Source organism: Anolis sagrei, chromosome 1, assembly GCF_037176765.1.
Source record: "Anolis sagrei isolate rAnoSag1 chromosome 1, rAnoSag1.mat, whole genome shotgun sequence".
Classification (NCBI taxonomy): domain Eukaryota; kingdom Metazoa; phylum Chordata; class Lepidosauria; order Squamata; family Dactyloidae; genus Anolis; species Anolis sagrei.
Window position 1 is genome coordinate 114,265,422 of NC_090021.1, and position 23,504 is coordinate 114,288,925.

Below are 23,504 nucleotides of genomic sequence, written 5' to 3' on the forward strand. Positions count from 1 at the left end.
GTAATGATTATTTAATATATTGACAATAAGCACACAGTCTGAGAAGTTCAGATATTCCATACTCTTCACTTTTTACTTCAACATATAGATGGGATGATTTTTGTATACTTTACCTGTTGACATAGGGGTGAAGATATTTTTTGGAATGACAACCCTGTCTTCTGAGTTCCGTGCCCATTCAACCATTCCTTTCCTTCCTTTCATTGGAAAATTGATGTCAGTTAGAACAGATGCTGCAGGAAGCTTCTGAATGCTAGCCACTATTGAGAAAAAACAAACATATAAAAACAAGAGTCAAACACAACTCTGGGTTAGACTTTCGCAGTAATGTCACAAGAACTTCATACCTAGAAAAGTAAATATGACTATAAGAAAAAGGACTTATCATAAAGTTTATAGGAGCATCTTTCAGATCCACAGAAAAGAAAGTCAGAAGGAAGCCTCACTGAGTTCAATGGAATTTTCTCTTGATATTGCAGACTTATAGATATATGAGCTAAGAAGATGATGGGCTTATAAACAGTTAATAAATAAGACTGTGGATGAATATTATGGTCTTAATTCTCTCACTTGTCAGTCACATTCAATATCTTAATCAGAATTATTCATTTGGTTGGCTCATGACCTGAAATTCATATGGAAGGACATAGTGGAGCTGTGTCTTTAGAGCATATTCTGAACTGATTGAAAATGACAGAACTAGGAAGAGGATATTGCAAATTGCTTGGGGAAATATAACTTCTAGAACCAAGCTAATGAAGTAATAACAATGCTGCTACCCCTTGAACCAGCATAATAAGATTTGAAAACAAGGCCCATTAAGTAGATTGACATATTAGCAGCCTCTAGTCTGTTTCTGGACAAAGCAAATATAGAAACCAGTATCTCAGAAGACATTTTCCATTACTCCTCACTGTGAAATGTAATTATTACCATCTTATTACTCTCTCGCTCAGCACATTTAGCAAGCGAAGTGTCATGGAAACCTTATTTCATTTACCTTCACTATGACAAGACAGGATTCAGCTTTCCCAAATTTGAAAGAATTGTCCACGATCAGGATGGAAAGAATGAAAGAGTTAAAAACAAAACAAAAGCAAAGAGGAGGAACAATCAAAATTGCCAAATATATTGATGCTATCTGGGGGTCTTGAATCCTTAGCTTTGTTTTTTAACAAAAAGAAAACTGGCTTAAAATTCCCCTGAAGTGACATCAAGTTTCATACCACCTGAAAACCACTATTAATTGTAAATAATCCAAAGAACCAAGGTATTCCTTTAACTCGTCTTCATCATTGTTAAATATGGGTGATTGTGTCTCTGTTTCCTTTAATTCCACTCCCATTTCATGAGGCTAATTTGAAACTAGTTAACTGCCCAGACAGTGGATGTGGAACAATGAAATGAACTAGTCCATGGCAAGAAAACAAGGGGAGACTCTGGCCCCACCTACACTGCCGCAAAATGCAGTTTGAAACTGTATTATATGGTCAGCATGGATATATACAATGCAGTTAAACTGAATGCCTCCACAGTGCCCTCCTTCTGTAGGGATCTGAAGACCTAGATGTTTAAACAAGCTTTCAAGAACATCTAGCCCCAGTGGTCCGCAATTAATGACCCAGCACTGCATTTTCATCCCATGCCTTTGTGCCTTAGCTACAATTTGCACTTTCCCATTCCCTTGTCTTGTTTACAGTCAGGCCATGTCTTACAATAATTGTCACCATAGATTATTGGGTGTTGCTCTGAGTTTTAAATTGCTGTTTTATATGCTATATGTTTTACTTCATTGTATTGTACTGTGTGTTTACTTTTTGTTCTGTTTTAGGCACTTTGTGCCATATGTAAGCTGCCTCGAGTCCCTTTGGGGAGATGGAGGTAGGGTGCAAGAATAAAGTTGTTGTTGTTGTTGTTGTTGTTGTTGTTGTTGTTGTTATTATTATTATTATTATTATTATTATTGTGTGTGTGTGTTTAGGCTGATGATATAACGAAGTTCCAAACCACTATAAGGTAGTATAAATGGGACCATAAGAAACCATACTTAATGAAAGCAGAGATTCACAAACCATTTGAAACTGTTGCTTGTGATTTGGATTTTTTTATTTCCAAACATATCATGTTTTGTAATCTGAGTCATTTTCAAATACAGAAGCAAACAAACATTGTCTTATACCAAACTTTCTTTAATACTGCATTTGATGCAAAACACGACAGTGAAATGGGTCTTACTCCCTTGCAACTCTACTTCCCCCTTGACATTTTAGCAAATGGGTTTGGGATAGCCCATGGTACTAAATGAACTTACTCATCAGTAAGTGGTATTGAATTCGCTGGATTGTGATGTTAATTTACAAAATCCAATAAGCCATTTAAGTGAGTTTTAATTCTATGTAGAATATTGTAATATACACCCAGCATATCACAGCTTCAAAAGCAAATGTATTATTTTTAATGCAAATGCATAAACACTTCTCTGTTGCCATTGCTGCAGGGGTGGAGAACAGCAGAAATAATAATAGCAGCCCCATGCTGACAGAACTACACTGAAATTTTGTTTACTCATTTCCCCCTATTTATAATGCAGTTATCCAGAAATCACTTTTATTGTGGCTTTAGTAATCCGAGTGTGATTCCATGGCAACACTGCCAGTTTCAAGTATGATTCAGGCGACTTCTAAGCCTGCGTGCCGTTATTCACATTCTCAGAGATGATAAACAATCTGTTCAGAGCTCTGTTTCTAATGTGAGCCAGGGTGATAATTGTTCTTTGCACACTGCTTTTTCTAATCATTTTACAATAAGGGTAATAGGGTTCATGCCATATGCACATTGCCTCTATAGACAATAAATGTGCATATCCAATTTGCTGCAAGTGCCCCAGAGAGGGGTAAAAGAGAAAGTCAATGGGGACATCTCTAAAAGCAGTCAGAGCAGCAGTGTTAGTAGAAAATAATTTGGCTTCTCATAGATGGATTGCATTTCAAAGGAAACTATCATTCAGTTCACGAGACAGGAAAAATTAAGGCAATATTAGCTCTACAAAATATATTGCTTGACAACTGGAACCTAGTTCTAAATTATGTATTACAGCATCGCTTCCACAAGGTTGAACATAAACTTCTTCCAGACACTGGCTATACCTGTTAGGATTGGCAGGCAAGCCCAGGTCTAAAGCTGGACTACTTTAGACCTGGCCTTACTCAGCATATCTGAGTAAAGATGCTGTGGGAATCTGCCATGCAATCTACAGTTACCAAATTGTCCCTGTCTGAAGAAGTGGCATCCTCAGTGCTGGCCTACTTCGCCTCAATGGGGCAAAGGCAGAAAAGATCTAGTGCCCTTGATGTTTTGGAGGTATTTTTTTTCAAGAAATTTCTGGAGATACAGATCTGTGAAAATATTGTTTTACTTCTGAAAGCAATAGACAGTAATGAAAGAGATGAAAATAAATAAAAAGGAGAAGGAACACATTTTTTTTCATATACAAGTACGTAAAAATCTGCTCTACATAGGTAGGTGATGAAAGACCATCATCTCCTGAAATACTTGTTGGTCAGATGATGATGATATTTATTTGTATCTTACCTTTCTCCCAAAATTAAGACTCAAGATACCATCACAAACACAGTCGTGGAGTACATGAGAGAGGACCTTCTTCGCAGTTGGCCCTGGACTCAGCAACTCTCATGTGCTCATCAACTGTGAGAGAAGAGTCCCTCTTGATGACATCAGGGCTCATATTAGTGCATATAGGGAGATACAGTCTGCCAGAGAGACTTGACCTGAGCCATGTAGAGCTCTATAATGCCTTGAATTGTGCCCTAAAACAAATTGGAACCAATGCAGCTATTGTAACATGGGGATATTATAATACCTATAATCTGCCCCAGTTCATCCACTCAGCTAGTGCCCCTCATTCACACTGAAATTAAGAGCATGCAAATCACTACACACAGGTTGAAGAAATACATGGGGAGGGGGTAATGTAATAATGGAATGAAATATCTATATAGCTTTTGAAGAATAGTTCTATAAACTGAATTTAAAATTTATGCAAACTCATAATATCCTGCATGTGTGTACTTTGTCTCCTTGTTTTATTCATTTGTGGAGGGGAAAACAAATGTAATCTGCCCTGAGCATAAAAAGTAAAATTAATTTAATTTCCTTTCAGTGAGAAACACTACACCTTTTGTAGATTCAGGCTGATAGAAAATGGGTATTTGATCACTTATTATACTACCCATATTGCAAAGCAAAACAATATTCACATACACTGATGTTTTACTATATTAGCTGAAATAACAATATTTCTTATTTTATAAATCATTTCTGCACTGGCAAACACACTATCTCTAAAAAAAAGATAACAGAGTGAGATCCATTCTTTAGGAGAAGTCCAGCACAAATTAGTCCTAGGATTTGTATTACCTTGTTTCCATTATTAATGCTGGAACAGGTGTAATGAGTTTGTTTTGCACATACAGAGCAGACCAATCACTTGATATTGAAGGCGCATACTAAACAGCCATGCTTGGAATTTTTGTCCAAGTGAAAAACAAAAAATAGTTGAGGGTGATATTCGTAATTAAAACTTTCATTATTTCAGTTCTGCTAAAAGCTTTTAGAATAAATTGGGGGTTTGAAATAGAAGAACTAAAGTTTGGTGTGACCTAGAATCATTGAATCATAGAGTTGGAAAGACCACAAGGGACATCCACTCACAAGGGACATCCAGTCCAAGGGACATGCAGGAACACATAATAATCAAAACACTCCCAGCCTCCAAGTAAAGGAACTCTACCACACTCCAAAGCAGCATATTCCATTATCCAGCAGCTCTCACCATTAGGCAGTTTTGCCTAATGTTTAAGCAGAATTGCTCTGTGCCCTAGTGTCTAGAGTAGCAGAAAACAAGCTATCTTCATCATCAATCCTTTCAAATATTTAAACTTGACTGTCATATCACCTCTTAACCTCTCCCCTTCTCTTTTTCTCTCATCCAGATTTGGTTTCTTGAAATCTGTTTTCACTTGTGACTAGGAACAAAAGGAAAAACTGGGAGATATTATATTTATTGGAACAGAGCTCAGTCCACCTGACCTACAACATATGTGATTCAGATAGCAAATATTTCAAGTGTTGTTTGTTATTATGCTGTTGTCAATGATGACTATCCCACCTTTTCCCCAGTCAGGACTCAAATGGCTGTTGGAATTCAAAACAGATGAAGCTAAAGAATTAGAGCTATTTAATTCAATAAATTGTTCAAAGCATAACAATTTTGTAAAAAGAAAGAATTTCAAATATAAATAATAGCACACAAAAGACACTTTCACCCACAAAGGTCTGGTAAAAAAAAAAGGGGGGGGGGGGGAAGCCTCCAACTGCTTATGGAAGAATAGCAAGAAGAGCTCCAGTCTAACTACTCCAGAAAGGGAGTTCCAAAGCCTAGGAGAAATCTCTGTGACCTTCTCTTGTGTTCCTGTCAGATGGACCTGTGAAGATGGTGAGACCAAAAAGCCTTTCTAGAAAATATCTAGATGTTTCTTAGAAATTAAAAATTAAAAATGGTAAAATGTCTTGCAGAACCTTAAAGGCTAATAATGTATTAAGGCATGGGTTTTCACAGATGAAGTGTGTGATATCAGATATGTCTCATTTGACATGTAATAGTGAGGAGGGCAGTAAAAAGCAGTAGGGTCAAACGTCATGTAAAGTTGAAGAAAGAAGATGTCTGTGACAATTCTGTTGATTCTGTAAAATGGTAGATTATACTTGTCCACAAAGCATATCAGTTTATGCATCTGAACAAATGAACTCAACTTCAAAAAAAGTTTATGCTGCAATAAATAAATTATGTTTTAAGGCATTATTTGTTGTTTTGCTGCAAGAGCCTAACATAGTGACTCACCTGGAAACTGTTAAAGAAGCACAACAATGAGAGCAGATCAAACAATCCAAATTATAGGCTCAACGGGGGGTGGAAGATGTTCCCAAAGTGTTGAGAGTGGTGTCCTATTGCTCAGTTCAAGTATACCCTGACAGGCACATCTGGTGGGAACCTGGGAGAGGACCTTCTCAGTGGCTATCCCAATGCTCTGGAACTCACTTCTCAGAGAAATTAGATCTGTACCACCCCTACTTTCTTTTCACAGTCAAGTAAGGATTTTTCTGTTTTGACAGGGATTTGGTGATAGGTCATATAAGGCCTGTCTCACCTAAATAATGCTGTGGATCCTATTAATTGCATAAACATTATTTATATACTGTTCTTATTTATTAAGACATACATTTAAAACACAGCTACATAATGAACATTTTGTATCCTGCAATCTTGTGGGCACATAACCTATTAAACTGAGGAGAAGAAATTAATTAAACTTTTGATACTGCCTTTGCAAATTCTTTGCTTGAGGGGGAGGGGCCCGGGATAGTTCTTTTGTGTGAACACAGAATTCTTCCACCACCATTCATATTTGCACTTCCAGCATATTTGTTGGTTGGAGAAGGAGGACACAAAGAACAAAATTAAACCTGTCATACGGCTCCGAAGATACAGCTTCATTTGTAAAACACAAATTTAATTTTAATTACATCAGATTTCCTACTAGTGAGAGTATTATGGTGCTGTGCCCTCTGAGGTCCTCTTTACACAAACATTGGACTCATGATGGCCACTTTAAATTGAACTTTTAATTGCATGAACCCAACTTGCATTACAATTCCACATGCTGAAGAATACAACCTTAATGTATTCCTCATCAGAATGTGAAATTCATTAAATACTTATGTGTTAATATAGTTAAGATTATACTGTGCTGCATATGCCACTAATCTGTCTTAATATACGATACTACACAAAATTACGTGGGGTGTTAAATTTTGTCATATTGCAATCCTATGAGTTTTCAATTAGCTTAATGTGTATTTATGTTTACATGCCTTTAAGTCAGGCATGGGCAAACTTTGCCCCTCCAAGTGTTTCGGACTCCAACAATTCCTAACAGCCGGTAGGCTGTTAGGAATTGTGGGAGTTGGAGTCCAAAACACCTGGAGGGGCGAAGTTTGCCCATGCCTGCTTTAAGTCATCCGATGACTGATGGCAACCCTAGGAATGTCATAGGGCTTTGCTAGGCAAGGAATACGTTTAAATGTTTTGCAAGTTCTTTCCTGTGAAATATATACTGTAGCATCAAGGCATTAGTTAGCAGTCTTCCATCCACATACTACTTAAAGCTGATCCTGCTTAGCCTCCACAATAAGACAGGATCTGGTGCCTTTAGGGTATTTAGACATGAATCCATTTGTGTTTTTATTTTCCCTTTGCTTCAGATATTTATGTGTACCAAAAATCCTTATGTGTTTTTTTAAAGGAGACAAATAGATGTAGTTCATTGCAATGCATTTCCACTAGATTCTATGAAACTTCAAAGCTATGAACATGTTCTCATGCTGTTAGCAACAGGATTGCTCTGCCCTCCCAATGTGCTCCTGTTTCTATTTATGGAAAGCTTAGTACATGCAAAAACAAAAACAAAAAACAAAAAAAAACCCAAAATCTCCCACCCCTTCAATCTGGTAAAAACATCCATTTTACCACCTCAGGATTCTATCACCTCATTCTGCTGCATGTGAACTTGGTCTGCATACAAAACAAAGTGCTAGTGGACTGTACCATTCCAGATTAAGAAGAGAATGTTAATTTTCAAGGCTATTCCACACTAGGAAATTAAACCAACTTGATGCAATTAAATTTACAACAAAAAAGAAATGTCAAACCTAATCCACTCCTTTATGGGCCAGTTTGTGCTAGCAAAAAGGGTTCAGATTCTGGAAAGACATCAGAGAGTCTATTTTAACAAAACAATAGGATTCCTGTTTGATTAGCCTAGCAAACTCCTTATTCTGCTACATGTATAGATGAGGCCCTTTAAGGGGCATTTTCTCAGCAGCATTCTGATAAGGATATTGGCCAGAATAAGATAGAGAAATATGCCGCTAGGTGGATAGAGGCAGCCTTCCTTGTCTCTCCACAGAAGACCACCCCCCCAAACCATAATACAGATGGTTGTGAAACCCTGCTGGCTGAATGGGTAGTGGTGCCAGCTGATAGGTTTCACAGCAGAGAGTTGTTAAATCTGCTCCATGTTTCATCCAACCTTTAAAGGCAATCTCCAAAGTGGTGAACCAGTTTTACAAGGCAGAATCAATGCAAACGTCTAGTTTGGTTAATTTTTCCTTATATCCCTGGCTGTACCAACGCTCAACCTACTTCATCCACCCCCTCAAACCTCCTCATAGGCCAGGTCTAGCACCTAGTTCTATGCAGAAGCAGCATATTTCATTACACAGCTTGGAAAAATTACTTTCTTTGATTCAGGGCCCTCCTACACAAGCCCTAAAATGCGAAAGGAACTGGGATAAAAGGGAGCGGTGGGGGTTGGCTAAGTGACATTTGCTGAAAATGCGTGCTGGATCATGTGAACAGCTGAAAACCATGGGTTAAAAAGCTGCACTTAAAATCTGATTTTGCCTGGACAATGTGCATATTTGCACAACTGTATATTCCTATACACATGAAAAACACTTGACTTTGTTCCTAACACTGGCGTGGTCTGCTCCAGTCCATGTCCACATATTAAAATCCTAAAAGAGCTGATGAGAGATGCAAACAAATGAAGCTACAGACACACAGGTGGCTAAGTGGAAGCACAATCAAAAAGTCATTCCCATGAGAATTCTCTGCAACCATTCCTATGTTTTGGTGTTTATTAAATTAAACCAAACTTGAATTGATATAGTAGGTACCAGCATGGGAGGCAAGTGACCACAAAGGGAAATGGGGTTCAGGAGGGAAAAAGTAAAGGCAGCAGGAGAATGAGGAGAGATAAGCACAAGAAATCTGCTTGTGTGCACATTAAGATATCCACATCAGCTCTTATGAGGTCCAGTGCATCTTGGAGAGTCAATTAATTTTTAAAAAGTAAACTTTTGCTGGATGTCATCCATCCATTTTGCAGATTTCTAAACTCCACCGCAAATGAATGTGTCAGGATGGCTGGGAAGCATTTACAGGGACTGACAGCTCTGTGTTTGGATTTGCTGTCAGGTATCGAGATTTTTTGCCCCACTTATTTGTCCAGATTATTAAGTTTTCTGGAAGCACCCTCAGACTTCCATATCCCTCTTGACTTCCAGAATTCTGGAAGTTTCACTGACTTGCAGGCTAAACTGTTGTATTCTTAAATGTTGAAACGATATGCATGTGATGCAAAACCCATGTTGTACCAGAGGCATCTTTCTTTAAAACTACTTTCTGCTTTAAAGTCCCCTGAGGTTCAGATAACATTCTCACACACACAGTTAAGCTACAGCATTATGTTGCACCCCTCTCCAATTTGCCATCATAAACAGTGTCAGGGAAATAATCATTTGATTATGCATGAGTGAAGATGAGTTGGCCAAATGATCTGTGAACTTCTTTTCTGTATGATTTTCAAAATATATTCATACATATTTTGCCAAGAGGAAACTGCCTCACTGCACCAATCAATATTTAACAAATTGCCACTTTTAGCTGTATATATAGTGAGAGCAAGAGAGCAAAAGAGAGCATTTATCTATCTGTTCCTCTGATTCACAATTCAATTGACTTGCCAGCTAAGTGATGCTTAGAGATCTAAGACACAAACTAGACATTTCTAATCACTGTATGAAACTTTTTACTACTTATTGTAAATCCCAAAGTTACTCTGATACCTGACATTGAAGTGGATGAATAAGGGAAGAGACTACTTAATTATTCACTTGATTGATATTTTTCTCTTCCACAGTTGATTTCCCACTGATTCCATATTCACCTATGATCACGAAGGCAGACCAGGCAGTCTACTCCACAACCTCAAAACTGCAAGCAAGAAAACAAGTGCCTGAAAGCAAACATGGTGTTGGAAGCCCTGAATCTGTAGACTTTGAGCCTGCAGGAGACTCAACGATAGCTGTGTGTGCACAAATTTGCTTTTAATAGCAACAGTTTTTGTGTCGGGAGAACTTGAGAAACTGCAAGTCACTTCTGGTGTGAGAGAATTGGCTGTCTGCAAGGACGTTGCCCAGGGTATGCCTGAATGTTTTGATGTTTTTACCATCCTTGTGGGAGGCTTCTCTGATGTCCCCGCATGGGGATCTGGAGCTGACAGAGGGAACTCATCCACACTCTCCCTGGTTTTAAACCTGCGACCTGTCAGTCTTTGGTCCTGCTGGTACAAGGGTTTAACCCACGGTGCCACCAGGGGCTCCCTAGCAAAAGTTAAGTGGTGGAGTGAAGTTACTTTTGTCTGTGTGCAAAATTCAGTTAGGTGGCCATGCCATAGGAGTTACTTCTGAGTAGATACATACCCTAGCTTTACTAACATTTCATGTCAATGACACACCTTTTTAGACATGCATCATTTTGCAACACCGTAATTCAGGTTTTCTAACAAAGCGGAGGCCAAACCAACCTCTATAAGAAATATAGAGACATACATAAGTAGTAATAATGAAATGTATGGAAACATAAAATATCTTTTGAAAGCCTTCCTTTATATTTTTAAATATAAATGATTTAATGTTTATTTCACATTGACTGGATCTATACTGCCAAACAATGCAGTTTCAAATGCACTTTAACTGGATTGTACTGGATTATATGTGTCTACACAGCCATATAATGCAGTTCAATGCAATTAAACTGCATTCTGAAACTGCATTAAATGGCAGCGTAGATGAGGTCATAGACCCACAGAATTCTTGTTACATTTGCACAACACACCTACATACTATCACCTTCTTGTCCATGTCCCAGCATTACTTCCAATTTTAATTTTACATGTGGTCTTCCCACTGTTTTAATTGTGTGTTGTCTTATTGATAATGTTGTATATTTTATTGTCTATGTTTTATTTTAATTTGCTTGTACTGTTGTTATTGCTTGTATTGTTGTATTCGGGCTCGGCCTCATGTAAGCCGCACTGAGTCCCTTGGGGAGATGGTAGTGGGGTACAAATAAAGTGTTATTATTATTATTACTGTAGCTGACACACTAATATGTGACAACACACAATTTGGAAAGTTCTACACTATAAGATCACATGATAGGTTCACTTTCATTGCACAAACTTGCAATAAACCCCTGTGATCAACTTGTAATCTCCCAATTTATGAATGACCATGTTGGGGCAGAAAAGACTTCCAAGGAATTTTATAGAAAGGCAAAAGCTAACAACCCACCATTCAGATTTTATTTTTCTACTTCTGTCTTCTTTCCAGCTCTACAATTCTGCAACCTGTTAGTCTGGCTCCAGTTAAGAGAGTGTCATATTATTGTTTCATCACACATAGTGTCTTTCTATGCATATTTTATTTTTTAAATATCAAAACTGTAAATGTTTTGGAATAAAGATGTGGATCTGTGCCAGCATAAACATTCCTTATTACATGTGTTTTGAATTTACATAGGCTTGCAGGCAGTTTATGATCTATCCAAATGCTGAGATGAAATGGGAGGGAGGGATATCTTTAGCAGCGCCATTCCCTTTTTTGACAATTTGAGGAAGAGGATGTAAAAGTCAATAAAATATTGAAATTTTAAGATGTTTGTTTTTGTAAATCCAGGCTTTTATGCAGACAGGAAAGAGGCTTAAGAATATGTTTCATTCCTCATTAGCACAGAGCAATGAGCTTTTTGAAATAATCTTTTAATTCTGTGGTTCTTTATAAAGCCAGCTATTTACATGCATCAGTACACAGCATGGGGATTTTTTTTGAAAGTGTAATTCCATGCGTGCTTACCCAGAAGGAAATATTACTGTGTTCATAGGAGTGCAGTCAGAGGTGTTAGTGCACCTGGGATTGTATACGATTATTTATTTATTTATTTGCATTATTTGTATACCACCCTTTTCAACATCGAAGGGGTTCTCAACCTTGAAGGGCAGTTCACAGTGTTGGTAACAATTCAATGCCACTGATAAAAAGACCAGTATAAACCTAAAAATTGACCCTCCAAAGCCTAAGGAAATATTCTCTATCTGTGGAGTTCTTTTTGAGATTTGCTTCTGGCTCAGAATGGTTAGTACAATTTAATAACTTGATAACTCATTAAACCTTTTTGTAAATTTTTGTGTAATTGTAACATGTTGCCAGTGTGAAATACATATACTGCTTTGAAATTAGGTCCATTACAGAATGTTTCAAAATGATGTACCTAATTTCAAAGCAGTGTATGTATTTCACACTAGCAACTCTGAAGAGGAGGAAGCCTGTTCACAAATACAGAATCTGGAGTTACAGAATCAAGTGAAAGCTCTTTCCCCATTAATAAATGATACAGAACAAGAACACTCTGGGGAGGATGAGGGGTCCTTGGACATAGCTGAGTGGATTGTTCTTGATGAATGCAGGAGGGATTAGAATTTGGTTGAAAATGAGTAACAAGGCCAGTTCTCAGGAGATTTGCAGGGTATCTTACTGGATTCAGCACAGGAAAGAGACCCTGTCACTCCCTAGAGAAGACATGTGCTGGTAGTAAGGGACTCCGTTTCGAAAGGACCAGAAGTGGCGATTTGCAAACATGATAGGATGTCTCTAGAAGTATGCTGTCTTCTTGGGGCAAAAATCCACCATGGACCACTGACCATCCCCTCTTCTGTTGGTTCACGTGGGAACCAATGATGCTGCAATGCATAGTCTACAAAACATTTAAAAAAAGGTTTTTGAAGCTCTGGGGAGAAAACTAAAAGATCATAACATACAGGTGGTCTTTTCATCTCTCTTCCCAGTTGTACGACATGGCCCAGGAAGGGTGAGAAAAATAGTATGAACAACTGGCTCCCCACAGGCTGTAATCAAGAATGAAAAGTAGTATATAAATGCTGTAAAATAAATAAATAAATAAATAAATAAATAAATAAATAAATGATTTGGCTTCCTGGACCATGGCCTACTTTTCCAGGAAGATGGGCTCCTGGCACCTCACAGAAGTTGGAAAGAGTGTTGTTGCTGGGAGACTTGCAAACCTGATCAGGCGGACTTTAAAATGAGTTGTGTGGGGAAGGTTGACAATATTTTTGGGGACAGTACTTTATTAAGGCCAAGAAAAACAGCCCAAAGGTTAAAGAGATAGTTTGACAAACAGAACAAGTACCGAGCAGTGAGAAGATAGTAATTTCAAATAGTGAGTTGGGGGAATATCCCGTGGGCTTATATGTCTCTACAATAACACACAAAGCATGGGAAATAAACAAGATTAACTGGAACTCTTAGCACTGGGGGTTGGTGTCCTCACCATTTTTCAGGTTAATTTAGCCCAGAAAAACATGGGATTACTGTCTGGACTGCCCTCTCAAAAGTCCAGGGCTTTAGAGAGAGCAGTCCAGACAGCAGAAATAGTGGGTTTGCCCTGTACCTTCCAAGAAGGCAAAGAATAAATCCACTAACAAATTACTTCATGATAAACCAGGTTTTTCCTCATTTGTAGTGAATGAATTTGTTTTTTGATGAGTTGTTATCTGGATGGCCCACTTTTAAATGCTGGAACTCCCGCTTTAAAAGGGCTGTCTGGATGCACCCCAGGACTCAGAGCAATGGGTTCAAATTACAGGAGAGGAGATTCCACCTATATATTAAGAAGAACTTCTTGATTGTTCTTCTCAGAGTGTGGTGGAAGTTCCTTCCTTGGAGGTTTTTAAACAGAGGCTGGATGGGCATCTGTTGTGAATGCTTTGGTGGTTCTTTTCCTGTTTTGCAGGGGGTTGGACTAGATGGCCCATGTGGCCTCTTCCAACTGTATTATTCTATGACAACAACAGGATTTGTTGTATAAAGACATTTTGGCTCTCTCTTTACTCATTTTTTATTTTTGTTTTAATTTTGTTTTATTTATTTATCCCTCATCATCTAAGAACCATTGGATACCTGATATGTTTTTTTTATTATTCACTGTTTTTGGATTTTTAAACAGAAATATACACATTTTGTGTACTGTTTGAAAAGGAAGAAACAAAGATAATTAACTATATTAAATTTTGCCTTATTCAATACTAATTTGCTAACAGCGTAAATTAATTTTTTAGATATGCTATGCACTTATTAAAATTAGATAAAGGATTGAAAATAAATAACGTAATACATATAAAATATAATTATTAGAAATACATTTAACAGATCATTATTGAATTGAGGAAAATATTTGTTTACGTGTATGGCTAAGAGTCTTTCCGTAGCTTTCCCAGGTCTCTTTCACAACCCTACATTCACTTGTGTTAGCTTTACAGCTTAGGAAATTAGACAGAATTTGTGATTTAGAGAGGCTGAAAGTAGAATCCTCACTAGCTGATTTCACTTTATTTTTCCTTAAATATATAGGATGCTTTTCTGCTACAGTGGCCCACAACTGTCTAGCAATAATAGTTTAATTATTACTGTTTCTGACTCCTCTATGTCTGGAACAATAAGTGTCTGCCCAGCAGACTTCCTAAGCAATTTAGCCAATTGTGTGTATTTTCATGAATAAGAAAATTCCAGTAGACATTATTACTTATAGATTTTATACTTGAAGGTTTGTTTGTTTTGCAGGATTGGGAAAGCTGTATTGCATGTCTAGTTTTTGTTTTCTGTCTCAGTCCTGCCCAGCTCCCACTATTATTTTTTTTAATCTTGGGCCTTAATAGAAATCAAAGAGAAAATTAGAAATCTAAGCTAACCAAGCATGAATGTTGCAAGAGTCACCGTAAATATCATTACAAACAATAAAAGCTTTGTTATCTACAACCACAGGAGATTATCTTAAAAGATCAAAGCCATTACAATTGTCTGGAGGGTGTTGGGGGTGGGGGGAGGTTTAGCGATCTCAAAGTGGTCAGAACACCATGTTATAATTTTATGTTCCAGATGTTACCATTACACATTTACTGAATTCATTTAAGACTCCAAGAATATCTGCCCACTGCCATTTATGGATATAACTGTTATGATAATTTGTCCATCATTAATATTTTCCATAAGGCGAACTCTTTACAGTTCAGCAATGGCTCTTTGTAAATCAACAGTGTATTATCCCCAAAGCATAATCTCCCTAAAGCTCAGAAACAGAAGGCACAAAGAATGCATAAACCTCCTTTTCTCCTTAGTACAAACAATGGTGCAATAGGGAGCAAATAAGGTAGGTGATTATATGTACTATACATTGTGTGTGTGAATACCAAGTCCTGTTTTCATGATTATTTATCTAATCTCCCACCCCTCCACTCCCACCCCCAAGCATCACTTTTTGGCAGGGACTGTCCCAATTAATCCCCTGACATATCACTTTTTAAGTTGCTTTGAAAATGGCCTGGTTTTTCAGTCTCCTCCACCTTTCTCCTTCAGCTTCCTACAATTGCTGCAAACTGAGTTCAAAGCACAAAAATAGCTTGCATTTTTAAATCAGCAAGGGAGGAGCAGGAGAGAAGGGACAATTTCTCATCCTTCCCAGTGGATTCAGCCTCTCTTAGGATCTATCTACACTGTAGAATGACTGCAGTATGTCAGCACTTTAATTGTCATGACTCAATGCTATGGATAGGGGATTTGCAGTTTGGGGAGGCACCAGCATTCTTTGGAAGAGAAGGCTAAAGACATGGCAAAACTGCAATTCCCAGGATTCCACAGCACTGAGCAATGGCAGTTAAAGTGGTGGGGGTCAAACTGCATTCATTTTGCAGTGTGGATGTACCTTCTGCTAACTTTTGCTATTTTGAGCACACTGTGATATTGCTTGGTTACATCTGTCCTAGTTTTCATCTGTGAAAATGTGGAGGCTATATGACCATTTACCTAGAGGACAGTGTCAACCTGTTAAATACAATTCGTGCATAGGACAATGGATGCTTTGTGACAGGCCCAAATATGGAACCTGTCTCACTTTTTACCTGAGGCATCCAAATGATGCCTCAGGTAAAAGTAAATGAATGCAGAGTGTTCTGGGTTTTCCCATCCTACTCCAAATTAATTAACCTCTAAAGATCCGGACCTTAAATGAAAGTATATGTCTTTAGAGGTGAGGGCCCTGTGGGGACTGACTTCTGGGAGTACTTTTGTAGTCCCAGGGTTCAGTCCCCACAGCCATCCTGCTTTTTTGGACTCCCAAAAGCCGGAGGAGCAGGAGGGCACCCACCCCCTTCCCTCCAAAAACCCATTTTGCACTCCAAACTTACCAGAGGGGCCTGCAGGTAATGCAGGCCCCTCTGTAATCTCCCATGACATGGGAAAATGGCGCATCTGGAGCTGAGGAAGAGGATTTCCAAGTATCAGGACTCTTTGGGGTGGCGGGGTGTCTGTGCTGCTTGCAGGCCCCTTCGGGTAAGTTTTGGGGGAAGAATGGGGAGGGTGTTGGAGGGTGGCTGGATGCCACCCTGGATCGAACTTTGACTTGGGATGGCATCTAGCCACCCACCAAGGGAAAGCCCAGGATAGTGGGAGGGGATGGGGACTCTAGCTCAGGAAAAAGTGGGGTAGTTTAACCCGCTTCCTCCTGGGTTTTTATGTAAGTGTAAAAGGGTCTAGTAACTTGCATCTTTGGGATCTACTGGATGCAAGACAATCCTGTTAAAATGCTAAAAGGCAGGACATTGGCAGAAAAAAATACAGTGAAGGAAAAGCATTACTTAAAATGCACTTGAGAATTGTATGTGAATGTGTGTATAGGAATTTGCAATTCAGACAAAAACCACCAATGTGGAAATATACTATATACACATGTATATCTTTCAAAGCTGTGTTCTCAGTCTGAGATGCCCCCTCTTTCCCTGAGGAGTAGAGAAGAAAGTCTATGCCTTGAGGCTCAGGACCAGATCCTGAGATAGATCCGCCAACTCTATTCATATTATTTTCCTTTGCAAGACCTGCTGCATTTCCTACCGTGAACGGAACTATTCTTCACAGTTATTCTTCACAGAATACAAACATGAAGAGGCCATCTTAAACTTGTTGAATATGTTTCATTACAATTTGTGGTCTATATAACATTCCGGGAATGAAATATTTCTACTACAATCAAAGCAAAGCAATAAAAAAAGAGTTTGTCACCTGTATTTTGGCAGATATTGATTACAGAAATACTACTTAATGAATAAGATATTGCAAAGCAGAAAGGTTTTGAGTTTTATACTCTGAAGTTATTTTGCATTTTATGGGTAGTTGCGATAGAACAAACTTGTTCTAAATTGGCTTTTTGCACATAACCATTGTAAGAGCAGCAGCAGCCACATCAAAAATATTAACAACACTCCAGCAGCCATGATGCATGATCCCAGTTTCAAGGGTGGCTACCTGTGACCCTCTAAACATTGGAACACAACTCAGAAAATCATGGTCTGATAAGAATCTTTGCAGTTTTAACTTATTGGTACCACATTTATATATGGCATTTTTACAAAGAAAACAGTATTTTCCAGGCAACAAACTACTTTTCCTGTACATAAAATGTGATTACTTGTCTAGAAATTGTTTCCTTCAAAAATGACACACATCTAGTTCTTCAAATGCAGCAAGAAACAGTCTATTCTGCACAGAAAATGTATACAAAAGTATGTGTAGAGTTAGTTCCCAACTGAAAACAATATTTGAAAACTGTGTCATTTTTGAAGACTTTCAACAGAAAGAAAATGGTTAAAATTACTTCCTGATAGCTTTGAGAACAAAATTAGGGAATTACATCCCTAGATCTACATCTAGGGAATTACATCCCTAGATCAGACAATGGCTTGTGTTCAGTAGTTACACGAAACATTGGTAATGAAAAGCTTCTAGATTTCTTCAACTATTACCCCATCTACACTGCCATATAATGCAGTTTGGAGTGCATTATGTGGTATGTGGAGACTCTTTTTGCAATCTTTTTTTTTTGGTTTCTCCACTTACTATTCCTTGTGTGCTAGATTTACTAATGATGTGATTAGACCGTGCTGAATCCATCCATCTTTATACAGAAAGATCTTTTAATGTTTCATTGATTTCACAAGTTCTAATCTTGTAATAATTTGGCACAAATGAGATCTTTAAAAATCTTCTATTCTCATTTTGAAATATGGAAATTAATAATAAGCCTTCTCTGTAATACAGCTGCAATTTAAATCTGGGTTATTTCAGTCTTTCACTTCTGGTTAACAGCATGAAAAATTGGCAGATTCAATACACATAGTAATGAAAACAGCCTCAAAAGGTGTCAATGGTCATCACAGGGCTCAAGTGGGTTGTTTTGCATGCATGGCATAACAAGCTGTTGATACAGCTAAGTATCTTTTTAAAAAATACTATTGTGTTCCAACATGCACATAAATGTTAAATGGGGGGGGGGGATAAAGAAGCCAACCTTTTTCTAATCAGAGTGGAAAATTATAGACAAGTGTCAAACACATAAGCTGAAAATAAAATTTATGATTAATTATTAATCTGAGATTGATGGATAGGATAAAAACCCAATAATGATTGAACGCCCTTGCAATTACCCAGTAGGTGAATCTTTGCATCAGCATAACAGTGATTGAAATAAAACCACTCCTAACACCAAGCACCATTTGCTTTCAGAAAGGAGACATTTCAGAAAGTGTACGGCTTACCTTTTCCATCAGCACATTACTACTGTCTCTTTCCTCCCTATTACATTTTGCATCTGTCTACATTCATTTGAGGTGGTTTATGCAAATAGTATTCTGTTGAAAAGTATGTTACACCTCATGCTACACCTCATGAACAAACAGTGTAAAATAAAAACTACCTTACCCTATTTATCAAGGCCAGAAACCATTTCTGTTTTATTTGTTACTCCTGATAAGAGCCAGGATGGTTTAATGGTTTCGGTTCTTTACTTGGACTCCAGAAAACTGGGGTCAGAATTCCCCTCATGAGTATTGTTGCACCCCATGCCAGGAAACATCTCTGTACTTAACCAGCTCACGCCAGTCCAAGTTAAAAACAAGCAGCAAAAATAGTAAAAACTTCAAAGTACAAATGTATAAATAATCCATAAGGTTCCAGGATAATCAAGAGTCCCAAGACAGCCAGGCATCCAAAACAGGAATACAAGAAAACCCAAGAAACATAGAATCCAATACAGAAATACAGAAACAATCTGTAGTACTAGAAAACGAGAACATGAACAAAGGCATGAAACTAGAAGTCTCTAAGCAGGCATGGCTTAACAAGAGCTATTGTCTCGATTATCACCATTGACCAGACTGCTGGGCAAAACTTCTGGCCTCTCTAATATACCTAAAAATAATGTCTTTTCACATGAGAGTTAGATATGGATCTCTTTTCTAATAAGCGCCGTGACCTTTGTATTCTTTGTTGATCAGCCCTAAATCTACTAAAAGTAGGCCTCTTATCAACAAACTCATTACCATTATCTTGAAGCTCATTACTCTTGACACCTGGAATTTTTGCCTCTGAACTCCTTTCCCTAGAGATTGACTACACTGCATCCTCTGGAATGTGACCTTGACTAGTTGGAGACACAGATTGCTCAGTTTCAGGACTTAAAATCTTGGGCCCAGAATCCCCATTAACAGTAATATCAGACACCACCATAAACATATATACACATATATACACCACATATATACAACAGCAAATGTATAAGTTATATACACTTACATATCAGTATACAAGTATATAAGTTACATACTTGTATACTTATATACTTGTTATACAATAACTCTAGAGGAGGTCACACCATTTGACTGCCAACTTCTGACAGCCCTGACCAATCACTGAGGGGACATCTACACCGACCATTTAATGCAGTTTCAAACAAGTATTGGAGAAAGTGATTTTACTGTGCAGATGATTGATACTGGAAATCCTGGAACCTGTTTGAGGCCCAGATGGTGATTACACAAACCACAGAGCACTGATGCACATTAAGGGCTTTAATCTGTGCTCTTTTGTGGGAGTTAGTTGTCCAGCTATCACAGCATCAAACTGCATGAAACATTCAGTCCAAATGAGGTCCCAGGGGAATTCCATATTTCACAGTATGATCCTATTCAGTGCTACATCATCATCATCATCATCATCATCATCATCATCATCATCATCAATATCATGTACTTCTGCTAAAAAATATATATCCATGGTAGCCCAATCTTGGCAACTCTGCATACTCTTGGTAGAAGAGTAGGAGATGATGATAATGATGATGATGTGTGTTTACCAAGATGCAAGTGGAGTATAAAGAAAGTCATGTGAAAAATCTCTGTTTTGAGTTCATTGAGTTTTCTGTATCTCACATGTGTTCCCCCCCCCCACTTTTGCCCATTTCTTATCAGATTGCAAGGCTTTGTTTTGTATCCACACTGAACACGCAAACAATTGTACCACATTTTCCTAATTTATACGTTGAAATCAGAGGTTCTTAATCAGGGGTCCATGGATCCTTTGGTGGTTTGTGGAAAGATTTCAATAGGTATGTGAGCAACTTATTATCTTTCTTTTCTCTGACCTCTAACGGAAATCTAACATTTCCTTCACTTATGAATGAATGTACTAAATTACAATAATATTCATTTCGTATCACATAACAGTTGCTGCATATCTCATCCATACTTTGAAATTATGGTAGCTCCTAGACCTGATGCTAGATCTCAAGTGATCACAGTCCTGCTGTGTACAAACTATAATTTAATTTAAAGACATGCCAATGTTGAGTGTCATAAAACTATCTGCCACGACATTCTGAAAAGAGTTCCATGCCTTCATCTGACTGGCAAAGGGGTCAGTGGAACAAAAGAGGTTAAATTTAAATGAACAATGTTCCCCATCTACACAACTATTCCCTACTGATTAAAGCATACTATCTCCATACTGGAATAGCATTAAAGCTATTCCAGTATGGAGATAGATAGACAGACAGACAGCATATGTCTGTCTGTCTATCTATCTCCATACTGGAATAGCAAGTGTGAAGCTCTGGCATTCAAATCAGAGATAATCTGCATGATTTCATTCACAAAGTGTTGGTAAACACTTTGTAGCAGGCTTTTCTTTTCTTTCAGTCTTTATATGATAGGAAAGCATTCTCAACTTCTATGACATCTGTCTCTTATTAAAAACAAACAACACAAAACTTTGGTAGGTATAAAAAACTGCCTCGGCAATAACTTTGTTGCTAAGGTTTATGATAGTCTGAGAGCTCATACATTTTTCCTGCAAGCATTTGCATTTCAAATATGCATTTCAAATCTGTCAGTACTTTAGCTATAGCTGTTCAAACAAGGGTCATCACAGCTCTCTTCACTCTTTGTTTATAATGTCCAGAGAAGCAACTTCCATTGTCTTCTTAATTAGTACTTTCAGAACTGTCTTTGGCTCAGAAATTATTTTGCTGACCTTCTGGAAATTATGAATAGTGCCAATTTTCCTCTTACAGGATGGTAGGTACAAGAGCAGCAGTCTGCAGTTCTTTCAGCATCAGTGAAGCATTTTATAATATGATTGGACTTGTTGCTTGGTGCAGTATCTTTAAAAGCAATGTCATTTTCATTTGTTTAGTCCCTTAAATTATCTGCTAACTCACTGATTCTATTAACCTCAAACATTCAAGGGCATTTGAGTCCCAATCCAGCAGATCTTCATATGTGCACAACTGCCAGCAGATCTTCATATGTGCACAACTGCCAAGGCTGTGTCACCAAAAATTCCTCCTTCCTCAACACTACTGCAAACCAATATCTTCTCATGCATACATGTACATCTCCTTGATGCTAATATAGATGGAAGAGTACCAACTAAATAATAATAATAATCATCATCATCATCATCTTTATTTATAGCCCACCACCATCTCCCCAAAGGGGACTCAGGGCGGCTAACATGAGGTCAAGCCCAAAGGTACAATACAGCAAATTAAAATACAGACTGCAGACAACAAAAATTACGTTAAAATAAAATACGTACAGTAGCAAAATGAAATAAATAAAGCAAATTAACACAATATAAAATCAAACAGAATGGACAGGCCGAATGGACAAGATAAAATGATAAAACCCTGGATGAGATTGGAATAGAAAATATGTAATGGAGGGGAGCCCAAAAAGGATAAACAGGATAAATAACACAATAAACCCATAAAGCCTGTTAAAAAAAGGTTACCACTAATTGGTCATTTACAGCAATAGTCAATTTTGTTGCTATGATTGGAGAATAAATGTTGCTATGATTTACTCTTTTATCAGTACAAACCACAATCATTGGATAAGCAATACTGTGTTGGAAATGCTTGCTCCTGTCACTGACACTCCCACATAGTTTTCGAGAGAAGGAATCTCATCATGGAAATTTGAAAATTGGGGCACATCTTAACACCTCTCAGCAAGAGATTTTCCTAGGCTCAGCCAGGCTTTCAAATGCTAATGAAGGTGGTCAGTTGAAACATTCACACCTAGCTTCAGCAGGGAAAAGCTCTTTGCCCCACCTCAGCCATTCCACAGATATATAAACCCATTGTCCTAATTCCAACAGACCTCACTACCTCTGAGGATGCTTGCCATAGATGCAGGTGAAACGTCAGGAGAAATGCCTCTAGAACATGGCTCTATAGCCCGAAAAAACCCACAAGAACCTATCAAGAAATACTGTTTACCACAAGCATCAAGAAATTACATATATTAGAAACCAACAATTCCTCATTACAGATCAACAGACTGGGCCACAGTAACGCGTGGCAGGGGACAGCTAGTAGTAAATAAATACATAAAAATAAGTAGGTTTACATCATTAAAGTGAAATAAGATGTAACCACATGTCTAACAATTTGCCCAAATAAAAGAAAAAGAGAAATCTGCTTTCATTAGTGGGTTAAAAACCATTACCATTATTGTTGGCTCCAAGGCATCAACGTCTTCCAGTGCTTCTATTTAAATCAAGTTCATATGTTAAATTTTACATCAGACAATAGACTGTTACTACTCCCAGGGCAGCTTACTAAACTCATTATAAATAACAAATGTAAAATGAAATAAATGTTAGAGATAGACACAAGAATAATCAAATAATAGGATAATCCATCAGACTGAATACTATGACAAAAGCACTTCAGAGTTAGTATTAGAGCTGTCTCCCTGGGGAGAGAGTTCACCAAATTCTTCCCTGTACAAACCACATTCATAAACCAGTTGTTGTTATGTATAAGAATAACCTTCTGAAGATGATTTACCTTACATTATGGCTATGGCTTTCTATCCATTTACCTTGGAATAAGGCCCATTTCATTGAATGTATGCTAAAAAAGAGGTCCAATCTACACTGCCATATAATTCAGTTTCTGAATCCAGATTATCTGATTTGAACAGAATTACATGGCAGTGTAGACTCATATAATCCAGTTCGAAGCAGATAATCTGGTTTCAGAAACTGAATTATATGGCAGTGTAGATCCAGCAGAGATGAACCAATTGGGACTGCTACCTTCTTCTCCCATG

The 23,504-nt window shown here is 37.8% G+C and overlaps 1 protein-coding gene across 5 annotated transcripts in view; it reads right to left on the reverse strand.

Moving 5' to 3' along the window:
- The window catches only part of ADGRB3 (adhesion G protein-coupled receptor B3), a 596,417-nt gene that overhangs the window by 276,775 nt on the left and 296,138 nt on the right, over window positions 1-23,504 (reverse strand). For all 5 annotated transcript variants that reach the window (XM_060752829.2, XM_060752830.2, XM_060752828.2 and 2 more), the window contains one exon: window positions 114-260. In XM_060752829.2, the coding sequence (XP_060608812.2) occupies window positions 114-260 (147 nt within the window). The remainder of the gene's footprint in view (window positions 1-113; window positions 261-23,504) is intronic.